At 39.3% G+C, this 18,717-nt stretch overlaps 1 protein-coding gene across 3 annotated transcripts in view; it reads left to right on the top strand.

Annotated features, from left to right (window-relative positions):
• cpne7 (copine VII) overlaps positions 1 to 9,482 on the top strand; it is a 32,615-nt gene extending 23,133 nt beyond the window's left edge. For all 3 annotated transcript variants that reach the window (XM_069528979.1, XM_069528966.1, XM_069528975.1), the window contains exons 13-16: positions 2,146 to 2,197; positions 2,570 to 2,703; positions 4,320 to 4,556; positions 5,480 to 9,482. In XM_069528979.1, coding sequence (XP_069385080.1) covers positions 2,146 to 2,197; positions 2,570 to 2,703; positions 4,320 to 4,556; positions 5,480 to 5,632 — 576 coding nt within the window. In that variant the 3' untranslated portion in view covers positions 5,633 to 9,482. The remainder of the gene's footprint in view (positions 1 to 2,145; positions 2,198 to 2,569; positions 2,704 to 4,319; positions 4,557 to 5,479) is intronic.
• Positions 9,483 to 18,717: the final 9,235 nt, after the last annotated feature.

Genomic DNA, 18,717 nt, shown 5'->3' with positions numbered 1-18,717 from the left:
GGAATTGGAGGAAGCTCTCACACTGAACTTGTTTGGTGCGTTCTTGATGTGTTTGCCCACTTAGATTAGTTTTTTTGTTGCTGAGTGAAAGCTGTCAATCAAACTCTGGTTCAAACTTATCATCCCTGATTGTTCAGGTATTCAAACTCTGAAACAGTTTGCAGTTTTCCGTATTGAAAATAAACAAAACTAACCGACTTTGGCAGAAACTTTTTTGTTCATGTGGGACCCTTTGCTCATAGAAAGAAGATGAGTGACGGTGCTAACACACACCTTGTTTTGATCCGGATCTTTTCAGGTTTGTCCAAATCCAAAAAACAGGTGTGAAAGGTGCCTCTGTCCATGGTCCTGACCAAAAGACGATGAGTTGAGAAAACATTAAATGAAACAAAGCGGGTCGCAGGATTGAATTGAGAATACAGACTCATGCCCGTCCACAATCAATTAATGTCAAGTATAGATAGAAGCAGCTTAGTAGATAATGACAACAAGATGTATGTGTCTTAGAGAAGTCTTTAACCTGCTCCATAAATTATAATAGGAAACCAAAACTTACCAGATCAAATGTAAACCAGAAAACAAAACATGAACCAGACTTTCAGGTGTGAAAACAACCTGAAGCAATTTGTTTTCAGTTTGTTTTTAGAGTTTGGCAAAGTTAAGAGATGAAACTGTAAAACTGTAGGATAGGAAAAGTACTTGTGTGGCTAATTATGTTTCTAATGTTTAACAATACTGTTCCAGTGAAGTGTCTCTATAACCTATTGAACTAGCCTGCACCTGGAACAGCTCTGCATGGAAGGCAGCCATTATTAATGTTATTACACCTGTGTGTGTGTAAATGACAAAACAATCTCCCCTCTGCTGCAGTGGCCCAGTGCAAAAACAAAAACAGTGGTGAGCTTGATGGGATTCTCTGGTGCTCCTCAGATCTATTTGTGCACTGAGTGATTTCAGGCTGTTAATCACATTTAAGACATAAATGACTTTAAAAAAGTAGCCAGCTGGAGAGGAATCAGTTGTCACTGAGCTGGCTGACAGTTGGTGCTTGTTGAAAAAAAAAAACAGTTGCATGAGAGGAGGCATTAAGAGGGGGATTTAGTTTATTGCCAGCTTTGAGATAAACAAATGAAATCTGACATTTGGACAGAAATAAAACAGCAGATAAATGAAGCTGGGTAGAAATCTCTTTTCAGAAACCAGATATTAAGCATATAGTACATGCTATATGCTCATTACTGTGCAGTGAGATGGTTCAGGATATAAGCGACCATTTGGAATGAAGTATACTCATATTAGTACATCACATAACCAAGTCTCACTGTAAAATAAAAGTGATTCACAATTATTTAGTGGTTGAAATCTATTTGATTTGGATTTATACACATTTTAGCTATAATAACCTACAGCTCACACAACTTTGCTGGCTCCTGATTAATCTTTTCCCTCATATTCGCATATAATTTTCCCATGTTTATTAATTTACATGCATGACTAATATATCAGCCACCTTTTGGAATGACCCAGTTTTCTGCATTTATTGGTCATGAAATATGATCTGATCTGTATCTAGGTCACAATTACAGACAAACACAATGTGCCTAAGCTTATAACACACAAACCGTCATCCTTGGTCTTTATTGAACACACCCATTAAATATTCACGGTGCTGCTGGGAGAAGTAGAAGTGAAGCCTTGGATTTAATAATTGGTCGACCTTGTTTGGCATCAATAACCTAAACAAGCTTTTCCAGTGGATCCAGATAGATCCAGGTAAATACAGATACCGTGCTAGCGAATCTTATCACCTCAGGTAAGGACCTGAGCCTCGGGGTTGGGGGGAACTACTGGTAGGTGTTGGTTGGAAGATCTCAGATGACAGCTTGAAGCATAGGAGTTATTATCGCCATAATATAACTGGGGGAAAGACCCAAGGTTTAAAAGTTATCAAAAAAAATCTTAAAATCAAACTTTAATTGAACTGGCAGCAAATGAAGTGAGGCACAAATTGGAGAAACATGGGCCCTACAGTTTGGTGTTGGTTAAAATGTGAGCAGCTACAACAACATGGTACAATATAGATATTACAGAAAATCAAGCGCCGCCTCCTCAGAGGTAATTCACAATCTTCTTCTTCATCCACAGGTGTCGCATGACTTTGCCATTAATTTCAACCCTGAGGATGATGAGTGTGAAGGTAAGGATGGGCTCACTGAGAAGTGCACCGATGTGCCGCTGGTGATACTAGAATTAACATCTGTAATCTGACAACACAGCTGCTAAAATATTGATATTACTCTGCAGCTTCCCCATCACAGACATCAGGTAAATTAATGTAGGAAAGATCCAACAGCACAGAGGACAATAAGCTCACCGTAACAGTTTCTGTGAGAAATCCTGTGAGAATTCCCCCTTTCAGAGGATTTCACCTTGATATGTTTGAGGCAGAAAATATATTCACACCACTACAGATTCTTTGTTAGACTGCTGTGAATGGTTAAATGTAACCTGTGATTGTATATACAAGTGTATATACTCGTATTGACATCTCCTTTTTTCCCCTGTACAGAGATCCAGGGGGTGGTTGAGGCCTACCAGAACTGTCTCCCCAAGATCCAGCTGTATGGCCCAACCAATGTTTCTCCCATCATTAACAGGATAGCCAAGCTGGCAGCAGGCGACGGCAACATTAAAGATGCCTCTGTGAGTGTCCCTTCATACTCCATTATAATAAAGGCTCTGTAGATGTGCCTCCTGCTGAGAATCCCAACTGGGTAGCCTCTGGTTCACCTCACTGTTTATAGTAATGATCCCCTGCAGTAGAAAAAGGAGGCGCCCTTTATACAATGAATGAGAATATGTTACATTTCATATTGTTGGTGTTCAGGACATATTTTTATAACAATGACCTGTTTTTGAGTCATGGCTTCTGCACCCTAAAGCATTTTCAGATCTTAACTGATTTTAAAAATGTGGTAGACAGACATAACGACAGATGTTAAGTAGTTTTAGTAAGTATGTTATGATTGTTTAAACACACCCAGTAGATGATCCAGTTGAGACACAGGACCACACAGTTTACTTCCGAGTGGTGATTACAGAGACTTGGGAACTGACGTGATCAGACGTGACCTCAGAATAGAAACAAACATGGAGGCGGACTGTCCAAAATCAAGGACACATTAAACAAGCAGTAATTGTAATTGTTTTTACAAAAAATGATGCTGTCAGCAGCCATGACTCAGTTCTCAACACAAGTTCATCTAGTTGGTGGCTCTCCCCAGTCAGCTTGCTCTGATTGGCTCTGGCTTGTGGGTTCTGCTCGCTCACCCAATCGATGTTTCTTTCATTCTACATGAGTCCCCCTGACTTTGAATCGTAGCATTATCAGTCTGCTTAGACATTTGGTTTGATTTCATTGTTTCTTTATTTTCATGTCATGCACTGTTATGTTCTTCGTGGGTTTATAAGACACCGAAAGTGAAGTCGCAGCAATCCGTCAACATTTTATTAAACAAAAAAATCTGCCCTTTTCCAAAAGCCTTGCGAATGAAATCTCATCACAGGGTCACTTGCCCAAATCGCAAATGAGCAGCACCCCCTTGATCATTAGGACTGAATTGGAAGCGAAATCAGAAAGATAATCCTCTGGTGTGCAGAAGACCTTCAAAATTATCCCATGAACTGCAGCTAAAATTTGATTTAAAGACAACATCTAATATAATAACTGTGTTTTTAAATTGCTGCCTCTCTGGGAGTAAAAAGTCTTTATCTTTTTACTATTTTAAATGAGCCACTGGGAACACGGCCATGGTGTTCCAAACTATCACACTAATGTAATTGCTCCGACCACTTGTAATTATTTACTCAGTTCCCCCTTAAATGAATAAATGAGCTGCAGAAAACACTAAAGCTTTCAGGAGCCACATTAGACATTAAAAACACATATAAGACATTTAGTAAAACGCTCAGCATTCCAACAAACTAAACACTACACATGGGACCAATCAAAAATGATAACAGTATGGCACGTTAATATCCCTGTAATTAACTCACATTGTAATTAATTTTGCATATATGCACATGTTCTGTCTTTCTAAAGTTCTCTTTTTTAATATGTTCCTAATCTTTGTCACTCAATGGATGATGAAAGGCCTACTTCACACACACACACACACACACACACACACACACACACACACACACACACACACACACACACACACACACACCACCTTGCGTATAACCGCAGGTTGGTGTTAAAATGGGTTAATGTTACCGTGGATTAATTCACACTGAAAGCTCTTATTTTCTCCCAGCGTTACCACATCCTGCTGATCCTCACGGACGGTGTAGTGACAGATATGGCAGACACGCGTGAAGCCATTGTGCGAGCCTCCTACCAGCCTCTCTCCATAATCATCGTCGGTGTGGGCAATGCAGACTTCACAGACATGCAGATTTTGGATGGCGATGATGGAGTCCTGCGCTCACCAAAGGGAGAGCCAGTCCTCCGGGACATTGTGCAGTTTGTGCCCTTCAGAGACTTCAAAACGGTCAGAGTTTTTTCCTTCATCTGTGAATCTTTTTTTTTCAGGCCCACTCATGACTGCTGTGCTAGTGAAGCCGATGCACATTAAATCTGTCTCTCTCTCTCTCTCTCTCTCTCTCTCTCTCTCTCTCTATATATATATATATATATATATATATATATATATATATTTAAATGTGTATATAATGTCCCCCTCTGTAATTTCAAAGAGCAAACTGACAGCTTTTGATGGCCTGTGCTAAAGATGGGAATCATGGGCTGGAGGAGGATCAATAACTTCACTCACACAGTATTGAATTCTTCATGTAGCTTCAGACATTTCAGCTTCACAATTAATCTGTTCTGGACGAGACGTGTTCCAAACGAAAACTTTTCACTTTTTTTGTGTTGCTGCATATATTTTAAAACTAAATGATGCAGCTGCTGTTTTAAAGGACAGAAGAGATGGTATGATGAGGATGAATTTGAATTTGTGAAATATATGCAGTGGACTTCACAGTCACCCAATTTCAAACCAGCTGAACATCAACGGAAGATTTTCAGCCAATGCTTTGCACATGCATAATAAAACACCACAGGAAGGAAAATATTTTGGAACGATGATGGTCACTCCTCCAGTCAAGCTGCAGAAAATGAGAGCATCTGTTCCCTCCAGTTTGTGGAAAATACAATTTAAAATAATAAAACATTTACATAAAATTTTAATAATTATTGCATAAATGTATAACTGTCCTCCTCTTTTCAACAAAACGATTTGTCCACATTTACTGTTTGAAGTATGTCCTTCGTGTTTATGTCACAGTTTATGTCACTGAAAATGTTTCTAGTTCGATACCTGTACCTCACACTGTTGTCCCCTTCACTGGAGAATGTTGTGTATCAGTTGCAGATCAAAAACAACATTTAACAGTTCTGTCTCTGTTGCAGGCTTCTCCTGCAGCCCTGGCCAAATGTGTTCTGGCAGAGGTCCCCAAACAAGTGGTGGAGTACTACAGCCATAAGGCCATCTCCCCCATGTGCCCGATAAGGGACTTACCCACGCCAATCCTCAGCCCAGTAGCCACCACCCCGACAGAATAACCACGCCTCCTGGGACCCAGCTTTGACCGCAGCACCAGTCTGGCAACCGGAGAGGGAGAGAAGGCACATGCCTCGCTACTACGAGAACTGAAGAGAAAAATCTTTCTAGATGTGGTGTTGCTCATTTATTTCGCGTTTCACTCCTAACAAAGTGTTTGTATGAGAACAGTGCGGCAGCAGCAGTGACTGTGGGTTTTGTTTCTCTGCTCCGTGTGGATCCTGCACTTCTCCCTTGCTGTGCATTTGACCATCCAAGCTGTTTCAGGATCATAAATCCTTAATAATGTTTTGCTTTTCCCTAGTTTTTATGCATGCAAGCCAATCCCTCAGTGCCGATCCATGCACTGAATGCAGGCCTATTATTCCTTACTGCTCATGAAATTCTGCACCTCAACTATGTATATTATGTTACTTTTCTCTTATCTTCAGACAATTTTAGAGATGTACTGTACAGTATATTGCAGAAGTGAATCACAGAAAGTATAAAGAAGTGTTGCCTTTCTAACTTTGGACATTGACTTTCCAAAATGCATCTGGCTGCAGGATTGGCCTTATTTTGGATTACAGACACTATTTCCAGACATGCACAGATCATAATTTCAAATTTTAGCATGTCACCATTTGACACTGGAGCAGAGTGAATGCAAATTCAAAACTGCTTAGATTTATTTTAAAATGGCAGTAGAAAACCGCAGATATGGAACTATGGAAATATCATTCAGCTCTGATGCGTCCACCACCTCAGACCTGTTCATCTTGTGCATCTGTGACACTGTGCGTGTCATAATTACGTTAACAATGCGTTTTTCATACACCTTTTAGGTACGTCTAACAATTGACAGCCAGAAGACACAGTCAGGTCATCAGCGTGCAGGATGAAGTGGAAGATGTGTTTGGGTCACTGTGCAGTGACAAAAAGTTTTCAGCAGCTGTTTTCAATGAGGTTAGCTGAATAAGATCTATTTATGGTCTTTTGTCGAGTGGTGATGGTGAAAGTCCTTTGTCCATTATTGTCCTCATCCCTCTGCCAGTCATCTTGCACATAGCACTCTGCATTATATTCTGCCCTTTCTACTGCTTTGTACATGTAATATAATTCATACTCAGTATTTTACAAGTAATTTGACTGGTGAGCAGTCAACTTAAATCACATGAAAGCACAAAACCCACCACAGTGAGAGCTTTCACACATGATTTATAGTGCATTTACATTGGAAGAGTAACGAGTAACATTATTTCCAAATTACATAAACAAAGTATAAACATTTTCTTGTCATTGCACATGTGCATCACCAGAACAAACTGTTCTGTGAATCTCTTATTTTACAGCGAGCCTGAAGGACCACTGTTTACTGGAAAGTCTGCATCTGTTTTTTTCTGCTGTTCTATTAAGCTTTAAAATGTTCCTCATACTTAAAAGCTATAACCTTCACTCCTACTTACCTCGTCAGATTGTCTTCACAGTGTTCAGAGTGTAGCCTGTAACGAGCCAGAATGTGGCCTCTGTTAATGCTACGCAGAGAGAAACAGAAGCTCTCACTGAAACCAGAAAATACCTACATGACAACTAGCATCTATATGATCTGAGAAGATGTGATGTATTCAAGTCACATGTAATTACATCGTCACGACAGACAAAAGACTTGGATAGATGAAATGTGTTCTCTGTTTTCAAAAGCCACCCTCCTGGCATTTAAACCATTTTATCACTTATGAAAGAGCCCACTCCCAAAAACATGCATTTTTGACTGCATGTACAAACTGGAAGGGCACTTGTTGAGCCAATACCTCTGCCAAGGCTTATTGGCCAACATTGTGCCCTATCGCATATACGTGTTTTGATATCAGATACATCCCGACCATTACCTGGATTCGCACGAAATCTGTTCATATACATAAGTATTCTTAAAAATTCTTCTTCTACCAACTTTAAAGAGAATTGGTTTGCTATTTTGTGTGTAATCGTGCTAAACAGGCAACAAAAATGCTCTACTGCTTTCACATACGACATAAACACATTGTATTGTGGTTCATTATTTAGAAGTTCTTTATGTGCAGTCTGTTCTAGTAACAAATCTACACTTTGTATATTTGCTTAGTGTATTTGCAGTATCTTAAATGGTGTGTTTCTGCTCTGACTGATGCTGAATGATGACTCATTCATTCAGCGAGAGATCAAGCTGTCACTGCCATTGAATGCATCAGCAGAGTTGGTCTTCACATCCACGCTACACACACACACATCCACCTCTCAGCTAAAGATATTAATCTGACCTTGGTTTGTCCTCTGGAGCTTCAGCAGCCCTCCCAGATATTGACTACACTCATGAATGCACTGAAACCCAGCTCTTTGAACATCACAGGTATTGAGGATTCCCGTGTCACAGAAAGAGGCCTATTGATTGTGCAGGCCTTAAATAGGAGTCGCACTCCATCCTTACTAGCAAGTAATGGAAGGAGTTTGGTCTCCATGTGACGGAGGAAAAAACAAGGAAATACTCTGTTAGTAAATGGTGTGTAATTATTTAGTACTTTCTAGTGTTGATGACCACTCAAAGCACATTACAGTACAGGTTATTGTTATTCCATTCACACACTCATTCATACAGTGCATCTATGGGCAGCAGTTTTTTCTATTAGGGGCAATTTTGGGGTTCAGTATCTTGCCCAAGGACACTTTGGAAAAGACTGGGATTGAACTGCCGACCTTATGGTTAGAGGACAACCAGACTACCCCCCAGCTCTGTTAAATAGCATTTGACATTATAGGTTCATTCATGTGAAAACAGGTCTTTTCTGTACAAAGACATAATTGTTTTTGTAGTAACACATTTTAATACAATCTTTTATTTCCCTCAGTGGTGATCCGTGCATTGGATGCAGGCTTATTACTCCTTACTGCTCATGACATCCTGCACCTCATCTATGTACATTTACTACTTTTTTATCTTCAGACAATTTTAAAGATGTACTGTACAGTATATTGCAGAAATGAATCACAGGAAGTATAAAAAAGAGGTGATGACCTTTCTAACTATGGACATTGAGCTTCTAAAGTGGAAATGAAAAAGAAAATACTCTGTTAGGATAGATAACATCTGATATTATAGGTTATTTAGTGTGAAAACCAGTATTTTTTGTGCAAAGGCGTATTTGTTTTTGTATTTACACATTTTAATACCGTCATTTTAATACAATCTTTTATTTTCATATATTCACTTGTAAAAACATGTATTATTATGTGATTCTAAGCATTCCTCATTCTCATATGAATTACAACACAAGAAGTGTGACCAAAAAGTTTCAGATAATTGTCACAAAAAAGTATTTCTGAAAGCCTTTTAAACCAGCTTCGTGCTTTTCAATAAACCTAGAGTGGCCACTCATTCTGACTAAATAGCGTGCGGGTATCAAGCAGTAAATCAGTTCCTTGAGGAACCGGCACAACTTGATATCTAAAAGTGGCTGGCACTTCTTCTGTGATTCATGTCTTGGTAATTCACGATTTGTCCCCTGTCCTCTTATTGCCACTTTGCCTCAGGTTATGAGCTGCACCAGCTCAATGGTTCATTACCCTCTTACGCTATGAAATTTAATTCTACAAGAGACGGATGACTGACCTTAGTACCTACATAGTTCTATTCCTTTATCTAAAAAGTAGGTTTTTAAAATGGGGCATGCCGATCTGACATGCCTTTCTGGGGTTACCTGAATTACATAGTATGTTAAATGTCTAGTGGTGATAAATGTTAAAAAGTGATGCATGGTTCTCTAAGGCCTCGCCAGACGTGCGCCAAACAAATCCCCTTCGCTGAAACTTATTTTTAATGATCATCTTTTTCATAGCAATCAGCCATGTAAAATGCTAAGGTGTTCAAAGAATATCATTGTGTGCCTGTGTGCAAGAAACAGCTGAACCCAAGTGCTCAGCCATGTGGTGTTATCACTTGAAAAAATCAACTATATTCAGTGTCTTAATGGGAACTCATCATTCTGTGCCGCTGTGGTGCAAACAACAATGAGCGGAAGCACTGGAGACAGTAAGACCACGATCTGTGTGGTCTTCTTCCACTGCGGATTTACAAAAAAAAACCTTGAAGAATCCACCAAGCTGCTTATTTTCCCTAATCAATACTTGCACCATTGTCAGACCAAATTAACAAGTTGAAGGTTTTACATCACAATGATGTAATTTTTTCCCATACCATCTCTCTCTCTCTCTCTCTCCCTTTCTTTCTCTTTCTCTTTCTATCTCTCACCTATCCACTGTAAATCAGAACAAGGTTTACAGCCTGTGGCCCCAACATGCAGTGTACCTACGGGTGAGAATTAAGCAGCACCGTGCATCATGAATAAATATATGATTTTGTCAAAAGGAATAAAGGGATTTATTGCATGCTTACTTTTACTGTTAAGCTGTGCTGTGCCAGTCATTCCTTTAGATTGTATGATATGCTAATATGCAAACCTGCATTTGCACAAACATCTGTTCTTGTAGTTTCTGCTCTCTGTCTTGCGGTTAGGTAAATAAATCTCTTCAGTTAACCAAAGCTGTCTCTGTTATTTGTCGTTCTTACTGAATTCAGTCTCTACTAATTTATCGAAATAAAATTCACAAAACTGAATTCACAGCTGCTACAGTAGTTTCCTCTGAACCTGTGATTAGCTGCACACTGTACCAAAGGGAATGAATAGAAATGAGACAATGGCGTTGATGTGCTCGATGAAATGATGAAATGTAGGTTATGCGCCCCTGCACACGTTTGGCCCGTGTGGTTTGGCTGCTGGTGCTGTGTGCCTACTGCATGGAGAGAAGGACTGAGCCTACTCTTTAAATTCAAACAGCTCCTTTCATTTAGCAGCTATTGTTGAGAGCACTGAATAACGGTTGTTTCCATGGTTACACCTACTTGTGGGGAGACACAGACCTTCATTTTTTTTTGTCAGATTCAGGGACAGAGATACAGGATGTGGCGCGGGCTCTGGGAGGAGGCCATCTGCACATTCTTATTAAAAAGAAGGGGTTTTGATTGTGGCTGTTGCCGTCCTACGTGAGGTCACTGAACGTGAGCCTCAGGTGAGCTCCTTGTATAATACAACCCCCCCCTCTCACTCTCTCTCCTGTTGGCCGTCCCTGGCTGATTTATAGGCACAATTAAAAAACACTCACCACCACTTAACGTTCACCGGTAATAAAATCAACAGCATGCAGGCGTGCATCCTCGGACAAGGTGCTATTGTTTTGTGGAATCAGCTCATTACCTCCATGTTATCAGATTAACTTTAGTGCCTTTAAACTCAGCTGGGCTTCCCCGGCACTGGTGGAACTGGGGCTGGGGGGTGGGGGGGGTAGGTCTTGCTGGAGGCGCTGTACAGACAGGAAGGACAGTGGACTCTTTGGTTTTAATTCCCAGTGGCTGATTGCCTAACGCACGGCTGTAATGAGGAAATGACTAATAAGAGATGGAGAACAGGAAATCTCAGCAGTAATTAGCTGTCCCCTCCTTACCCTTAGGGAACAGAACACACCTTTGAAATGCCTCCAGCTAGCTCCTCTGATGTCGTCGCTCACATGCTTTCTATACCCCAGTCGCCCAGAACATACATGTGTATATATATATATATATATACACACACACACAGATGCACTTTGAAGAACTAAGTTGAGAATATATCCTCGATAGACTATTTTTACATATGCAGCACTTTAGAAGAAGGAAATGTTTTTTGTTCAACTACACGTTACTGTCGTTATGAAAATCTATTTTCAAATGATGCAGTGCTCTGAGTCACCGGCAGCGTTCTCAGCGTCCTTGGTTGGTCGTGCGGAAAGCTTGACTGGAGTGAGTCTATTGAGATGTCAATGGATGAATCATCTGAAATCAAGACTCACACACGCTGACAAGGAGGAAGAGAAGACGCAGCTCAACAGAGACTGCAATTGTGATTGTTTAGTTAAATTGACCCCTGGGAAGATTTTGCACCATCAAGCAGTGACACATTTCCATGATCTCACTCTCTTGTTCTGTTCAATCCATGCACATTTTCTCTCTTACACACATACACACTAAATTGCAATTTCAACATTGATTTTGTGATCTAACTGGGCCATTGTCGCTGCTTGTGGGAAAAAAAACAGCCCTCACTACAAGCATTCAATATGAGTTTTCCTGTAACATTAATTTAAGTACTTTTCCTCATCCTAATGTTGGAAGAAATGAAAAAAGCTGGGGGCTTTGTGAGGCTGTGCTGTCCAGGGTCTTTGTAAAAAGGAAACTTACACTTTCCTCTGGGGTTTAAAGTACCTGTCTGCAGAAGAATAGACTGCAAGACATTCAGATGTGACACAGACCCAGGCTCCTCTGTCTGTGCCTCTGACACCCACAGATATAATAATTTAATTAGACTCTAGGGTGCCTCGTTGACCTGCAGGAGTGTGTCCTTGGCTCTCTACAGCAGGAACAGCAGTCCTCATTCTCTGCTCCATGAAATCTCCTTTCATAACTTCCCACTATTCATTCCTAATATTGTGTGAGTCACGGGACACAAGGTGGGGGGGTGACCTGGACACCAATCTTTCGACAAGATTTTCTGTGTGGCATTTATGTCACCAATTCTAATAAAAGTCATTATTTGTCATAATTGAATCACTGATTTTTACAAGGGGAGATGGACACCATCAACCTTGGTATGAATATAACTTGGGGTGGTGGTGTGGGGGACAACACCCCTGCAGGAGAAAACTGTACGCTTGCGCTGACTCCTGATTTCCTGCCTAAGACAGTAAAATCATAATGGATGGTCATTAACCACTGGCTACTGATCGGATTTGTCCTGATGCTGCTGATGGTCAATCCGACTCTGACAGATGGTCAGTGTGATTGTGTGGGGGGGAGATATTTTTACTTGAAAAAAAATAAACTGAGGATCCCAGATAGCAGCATTAATTATAAGATTTTCACCTGCAAACACAAGTTATCTATGCGCATGCCCCTTAAAGTTGCCTTCTGGTCATAATTCTTGAGAACATAAGGAAGCAAAAAGGACTGATGCAGTACAGATGTCTGTTGAGGATAAAATTCATAACCATATGTTTAATTTTATTTTCCTATTTTGTATCATCTGCTGGGTTGAGTTTTGTTAGACTTTACTGACTTGTGCCAACTATTCAGTCTCAGTGCTTTGGGCAGCAGCTTGTTAAATTTCTGGCTGACATCACCAAGGGAATCTGTTCGAAACAAAGCCACACACAAGTCATGTTGACAAATTCAATATTCCCTCTTTTCCCACTCTGGTTTTGGTCTCTACCAACACCAGGGGGAAATATCTGGCTCTATATTAGCTGAATGCTGCACAATATTCAGAAACCAGTCTGTAACAGTGTTTATCTTTTGTTTTGGTGCAGAGCAATAGTGTGTACAGAGGGTTTTACAGACAAAACAACACTAGGAGAGCAGTGAGAGTGAATGTTATTGGTCAGCTAAACAATGAGCCAGGAGTAACTCTAGAGCTCTGGAAAGCTGAGGAGACCTGCAGGTTTTATTGATAATTCTGACTGTTCATCAATTTGACCCCTTTCACACTCATCACTTGATACTTTGTCTTTATAAAAAATATTGATTATTGCTGTTTTAAAGATAATCAAATGACTCCACTGAGGTCTCAGACAGGGTTGTGATGAGGTATTCCTGTCCTCTTGTCATGAGTCGAACATGTTGAGAACTGCCATAGATAATGATGTTGTCCAAAATATGTAGGGAGCAACATAGGAGCCATGAAGATGTAGGACCTGCTGAACTAGTTTAGTTTTATTTAAATTAGTTGAGTTTAGTGAGGATGAAATACAGTCAATATAAAAGGAAGACATTCCTGTACAGAAAAGGAAGGAAGCCCACAATTATTTTTCAGATTCTTCTCCTTATTCAGACAAAAATAGATGACATTGGCTGTGGCTCAGGATGTACAGCGAGTTATCCACCATCCCGAAGGTCAAGAGTTCAAACCTTCTCCAGTCTCCTTGGGCAATTAAACTGAACCCCAGGTCACTCCTGTCAGCAATAGGTGTGTGTTATTAATCCCTATATACATATATTCTATATGTGGATGTGCTGAATCTGTGGGCGAGGACAAGATTTTATATGTTTTCTGGTTTCTTGTTCTACATTTGAACATTGAGCCAAAATATTGACTTAAAACAACTACAAAAAATTCAAACTGTTTGTGTTTTGTGTGCAGAAACATTCAAGTCAGACTGTAAACTATGGACGGCGAGTCTTAGCCCGTGCACCTGTATGTAGTGTGATGGCTGCCCTGCGGTGTTTAGAGGATGTAGACAATACAAGGCTATAATGGCTCTTCAGAGACGCTGATGCTGATTTTCAGGTCCATCATTATGATTTGCAATTATGTCTTAACCAGGTTAAATGACTGTGTGTACACGCTCATGCTAATTATGGGAGTCAGCATGAGGACCATACACACAGCGTGCACATTTTCACCGTGAAGGTGATTTAATCAAATCAAACTGAGACGATGGTGCAGTTCAACATTTAGGTTTCATGATTAGAGTGCACTGAACAAATTATCGTATCATTTTTATGTGACCTCATATTTTAGTACACTTTGGTTTAAATACTGGTGATATTATACAAACTCATGTGACTATTTTTGCTTCAATTTAGTGCCACTGGTTATATCTGCTATCCTTCAGACCTTAGTTGGGTACTAATTGTCTCATTCTCACAGATAAGTGGCCGACAGCATGACCTCATGTTCAGACATTTTACAGATGCTCTGGAAAATGTCACCAGTGTCATATCCTTTGAATAAAAGAGAAATAGCTTTTCCCGACACACATTTAAAAGTCACATACTACGAATGTTAGGATAAAGCAGATTTCTGAAATTGTAAATCGCAAAACAAGTCTTGTGTTAATTGACACACATACACACAAAAATGCAAAACTGTGATGAACATAATAATTTTTAGGTGAAAGGGAACTATTGGCAGATGTTTAATGTAGAATAATCCTCATGATGTTTTCACTAGTTCGTTTCATCTAAATTGTATGAATTGTAGTTTTCTTTAGCCCAGAAAAATACTTTATATTTACATCGAGGGGACCCTCTCTACAGACGCCATGTTTTTTACATTAGTCCAGACTGGACAAACTAAACACCTTTTGAGTTTTTATGACAAATAAAGGCTACCACAGGTTCTTTTTCACTTTTGGAAAGGGAGGGTGAGGTGAGGGGTGTTCAGCTGCAACATGAAACTTCATCTCTAGATATCACAATATTCTACACACTGTACCTTTAAGAGAATGTTTTGTGAATGTGTTATTCTTTGTTTGGTATTGGGTTTATGTCATGAACTAATTATCAATGTATAATATTGTATTTGGACTTTGTTTTCTTTTTGTACATTTGGATTTTTGGATTTATCTTAGTTTGCACATTAAGTTAAATTAGGTTTCTCTGTTCTGTAAATTTTTAGCCATTTTCCTGTCTTTATTCATACTGACCATTGAGCATGTCACTTTCTGTCTTTGTCTGTTTTTCCGCTCCTTGTTGATTGCATGCCCTGCCCTTATTAGTTTCCCCTGTGTGTTGTTAGATTTGTGTATTTAAAGCGTGTGTTGAGCTCTCCTCTGTGCTGGTTTATTTGGTCCGTTTCCATGGCAGTGCTGCAGCATTACTTCATGTCTCTTCCCTGTGAGTTATTTACCAATTTTGGATTTTTAAGCTCACCTTTGAGTGTTTTTGGAGTGTTTGAATTTACTGTGGTGCTCAGAAGATTGTCCTTGCTGTGCCTGAAAATTATCACTTTCAGCTCAGGGCCCCCAGGTTATTGCCTCTGTATCAAACACATCTACACTTCCCTCAACATGCATTCATCTAATGCATCCAATCACTATCCAGTAAAACCTTTAACCTGTTGTGACATGCTTCATGCCAGTGAAAAACATTTAAGGAAAAGGTTAGGGAAAGATTGTGATCTTGGTTTTAAACTTAAACTAAAATTTCCGTGACGTGAGACATGTTTAATCTAAATTTAACTTAAACTACTATCTCTCCACAACATTTTAATACAACTGCTTTTGCTCAGGATGTGAACTCTGGACTCCCAAAACATTGTAAAACAGTACAGAAAGTGATTTATCTGCACATCCTTGCTGTGAAACCAATCTAGTAATTTCTGAAATAATTCCAGGGGACAGGGTTGCCCTCAGAGATCGTGGTGATGTTTTCTAATTAGTAATGTTGTGAGTCAATTCACAGAGGTCATAACTGTGCTGTGTTATCAGAAAATGACATATCTGCTACAGTGTTGAATGAGAGAGAGAAAACAAAATTCTCATGATAACTGAATGAATTACTTGATCATTTATCCAGAAATAAAATAGGAAGAATACATTTAGGCAGCTTCCTTTATTTTCTCAGTCTAAACAAATATTTTAAGATCTCCTGCTGGGGTTTGATATTTAAGCTCTTTATTGTCCTGCTGAGCCGTATTGACCCACAAGGTCATATTGCGATGGAAGATCTTCCACATTTATTGACCCAAAGTTGTATTTAGAGGAGAAAAATCCAGCTGTAGTCATGTGAAGTGTAGCAAAACAACACTAGGATGTATTTAAATCGGATTAATGAAGATTTTAAATTGATCTTTGTTGTCATTGGAGGAACAAAAATCCTCTCGTCTCTCTCTGATTGGCTTTTTAATTAGATAGTGTGTTTCCTGATGTTGAGTTGAAATGTTGTTTATCTCACTGGGCTACCGAGGTGGTTTTCTATTGATTAGTAATGTAATTTAAGATCCTAAGTCTGTCTCGAAGTCAGCACACGGTGGCTCCTGCATTTAGTTGTGTATTGATCAGTCATGTCTTTAAAGGGCCTTATCCCTACCTCGTTCTCTGCTGGGCTGTCATTGTAATCTTAATTGTTATCTCTTGTCTGTTATCTCAAGTTTGCATTGAACCGATGAGTGTTATTAGTGATTGATTCAAGGACCTGAATGCAAATGCTTTAATAACTAAAACAAAAAAAATCAGAAAACCACAAGGAAAAACTCTACTTACACAGGAAACTGGACGAACGCTAACTGTAACACAAACAAACTTAGATCGTTAATACCTTTAATAATCTGAAATGTTTTGTGAAATGTAGATGTATGTGTGTAAATATGAGCCAACAGTTGTTTAATGATGCAGGATGCATTGTTTTCACTAAGAATTGTTATTGGGTCTGTGATGGGTGTTTACAACAGATAGAGAAATAATATCGAACTTCTTCAATTCAAGTTGTAATAAATCATAATTATCATTTTCACCTTTGATATTTGGTCTGATTTAATCATGGAGAAGAACATCTCTGTATTATAACATTGACTGAATGAATGGACTTTTGCAGCCTATTAACAAACACCTGTCACTTACACCGTTAATGTGTCCGGCTTTAGGATTATAGGCGGCTCAGGAATCAATGACTCAATCGGCCTAATCAATACGTGAACCCTCACTTAAAGAGACACTTCAATACTCTTAATGAACTGATCCTTCAAGGAGGATTCAAATTGCTCACTAATTTCTGACCTTGTCACTGGTTATACTGATTATGCTGCATCCATGTGGTCGTATTCTGCAGCTTGAGTATTTTAACAATGACTACATTCACAAGTCCCACTATTGACCATATTCTGAATAAGACATTATTTAGATTATGGTGTTTACATGAGTTGCTAATAGAATCCAGAACACCATTACATCTGACATGATTCCACCAATTTTAAAACCTTAAATAGTTGTTGTAGACAGTGTCATTAAGCATGTTGTCATATGTCGATGTTGCAAAATGCTCTGGAAACTCCAACAGAGCGTCATAATGAGACTAAGACGTATACATGTCTACATAATGTGACTAATGTCCAATCCTCGTGTCTAAATTCAATTATTGCTTATTCTGAGTATGACTGTATTCAGGTTAAGGTCACCAGAAAATGCTGTTTACTTGTATTATTCAGACTGTTGTCTTCATCAGATTAATAACAGAATATTTGTTTCAGTGTAAAAATAGTCAGAGACACAGAAAAGCAAGCATGTGGGTTCCTCTGTTTGCTGACAGACTAAAAAAAATCCTAATGTGTTGCAACCCATTCTCTCTGTTTTTGAATAAGTGAACAATTTACAGCCTCCAGTGGCTCACTGTCTCTGTCGGAGATAAATGGACTTAATTTTGTCCTCAGCCTGCGTCATTGCTGAACAACCGAACAAAAGCAGGAAAGAGACACCGATATCTGTACTTCTGTTAAAATACAGGTACAAATGGAGATCAAGGGTTCGCTCTTTACAACTTGAATCTGTCTTATTCACAATATAACTTAGATTCAGAATCCCTGTACAGAAACTTATTTCATTATTAACTCCTGTTAAAGTCAAATGTGTATAGCACATTGATTGTAAACTCTTTCTTGCTCCAAGGCAATGCAAAATGTAAAGACATTTATAGGGTGACCTCTTAACTGTAATATGTAGTACAGTCCCTTTGATTCTCATCCATTCATGTCAAGTCTTTGCAAGATTGTTTAAGGGTTAGAAACGACAGCAGTTCTGTCAATCACAAAATACTTAACCATCTTGAAAAATTCACTATTTAAATTGACATTTTAAATGGCAAACAAAACAAACAGCCCAGAGCTGATGGGTTAAATGAGTTTAAGTCATAGCAACAACAAATATATCAGGACAGAGACAAGAACAGAAGTTCCAAACACAGACGAGAAAATAAGCTGATAAAAAGCAATAAATAAAACGCAGCAGCTATTCACACAAGCGAACCAAAAGCCTGTCTGAATAAAAACATTTTCAGCCGCTTCATAAAGATGTCACAGCAGTCTAAGGACTGCAGCGATGGGGAAGAGCGTTCCATAAATATGGTGCAACAGCTTGAAAAGCACAGTCACCTCGGGTTTCATAGCGAGTTTGAGGGACAGCCAGTAAACAAGCAAATACGCCTGGAGTCTGTTACAGTATGTGACCTGGACTCTGTGACCAGATTTTTACATTCACAAATGCTCCTGGTTAGATG

Source organism: Paralichthys olivaceus, chromosome 1 (genome assembly GCF_024713975.1).
Source record: "Paralichthys olivaceus isolate ysfri-2021 chromosome 1, ASM2471397v2, whole genome shotgun sequence".
Classification (NCBI taxonomy): domain Eukaryota; kingdom Metazoa; phylum Chordata; class Actinopteri; order Pleuronectiformes; family Paralichthyidae; genus Paralichthys; species Paralichthys olivaceus.
Note: the sequence above shows the minus strand (reverse complement) of the source record. Positions and strands in the feature narration are given on the sequence as shown.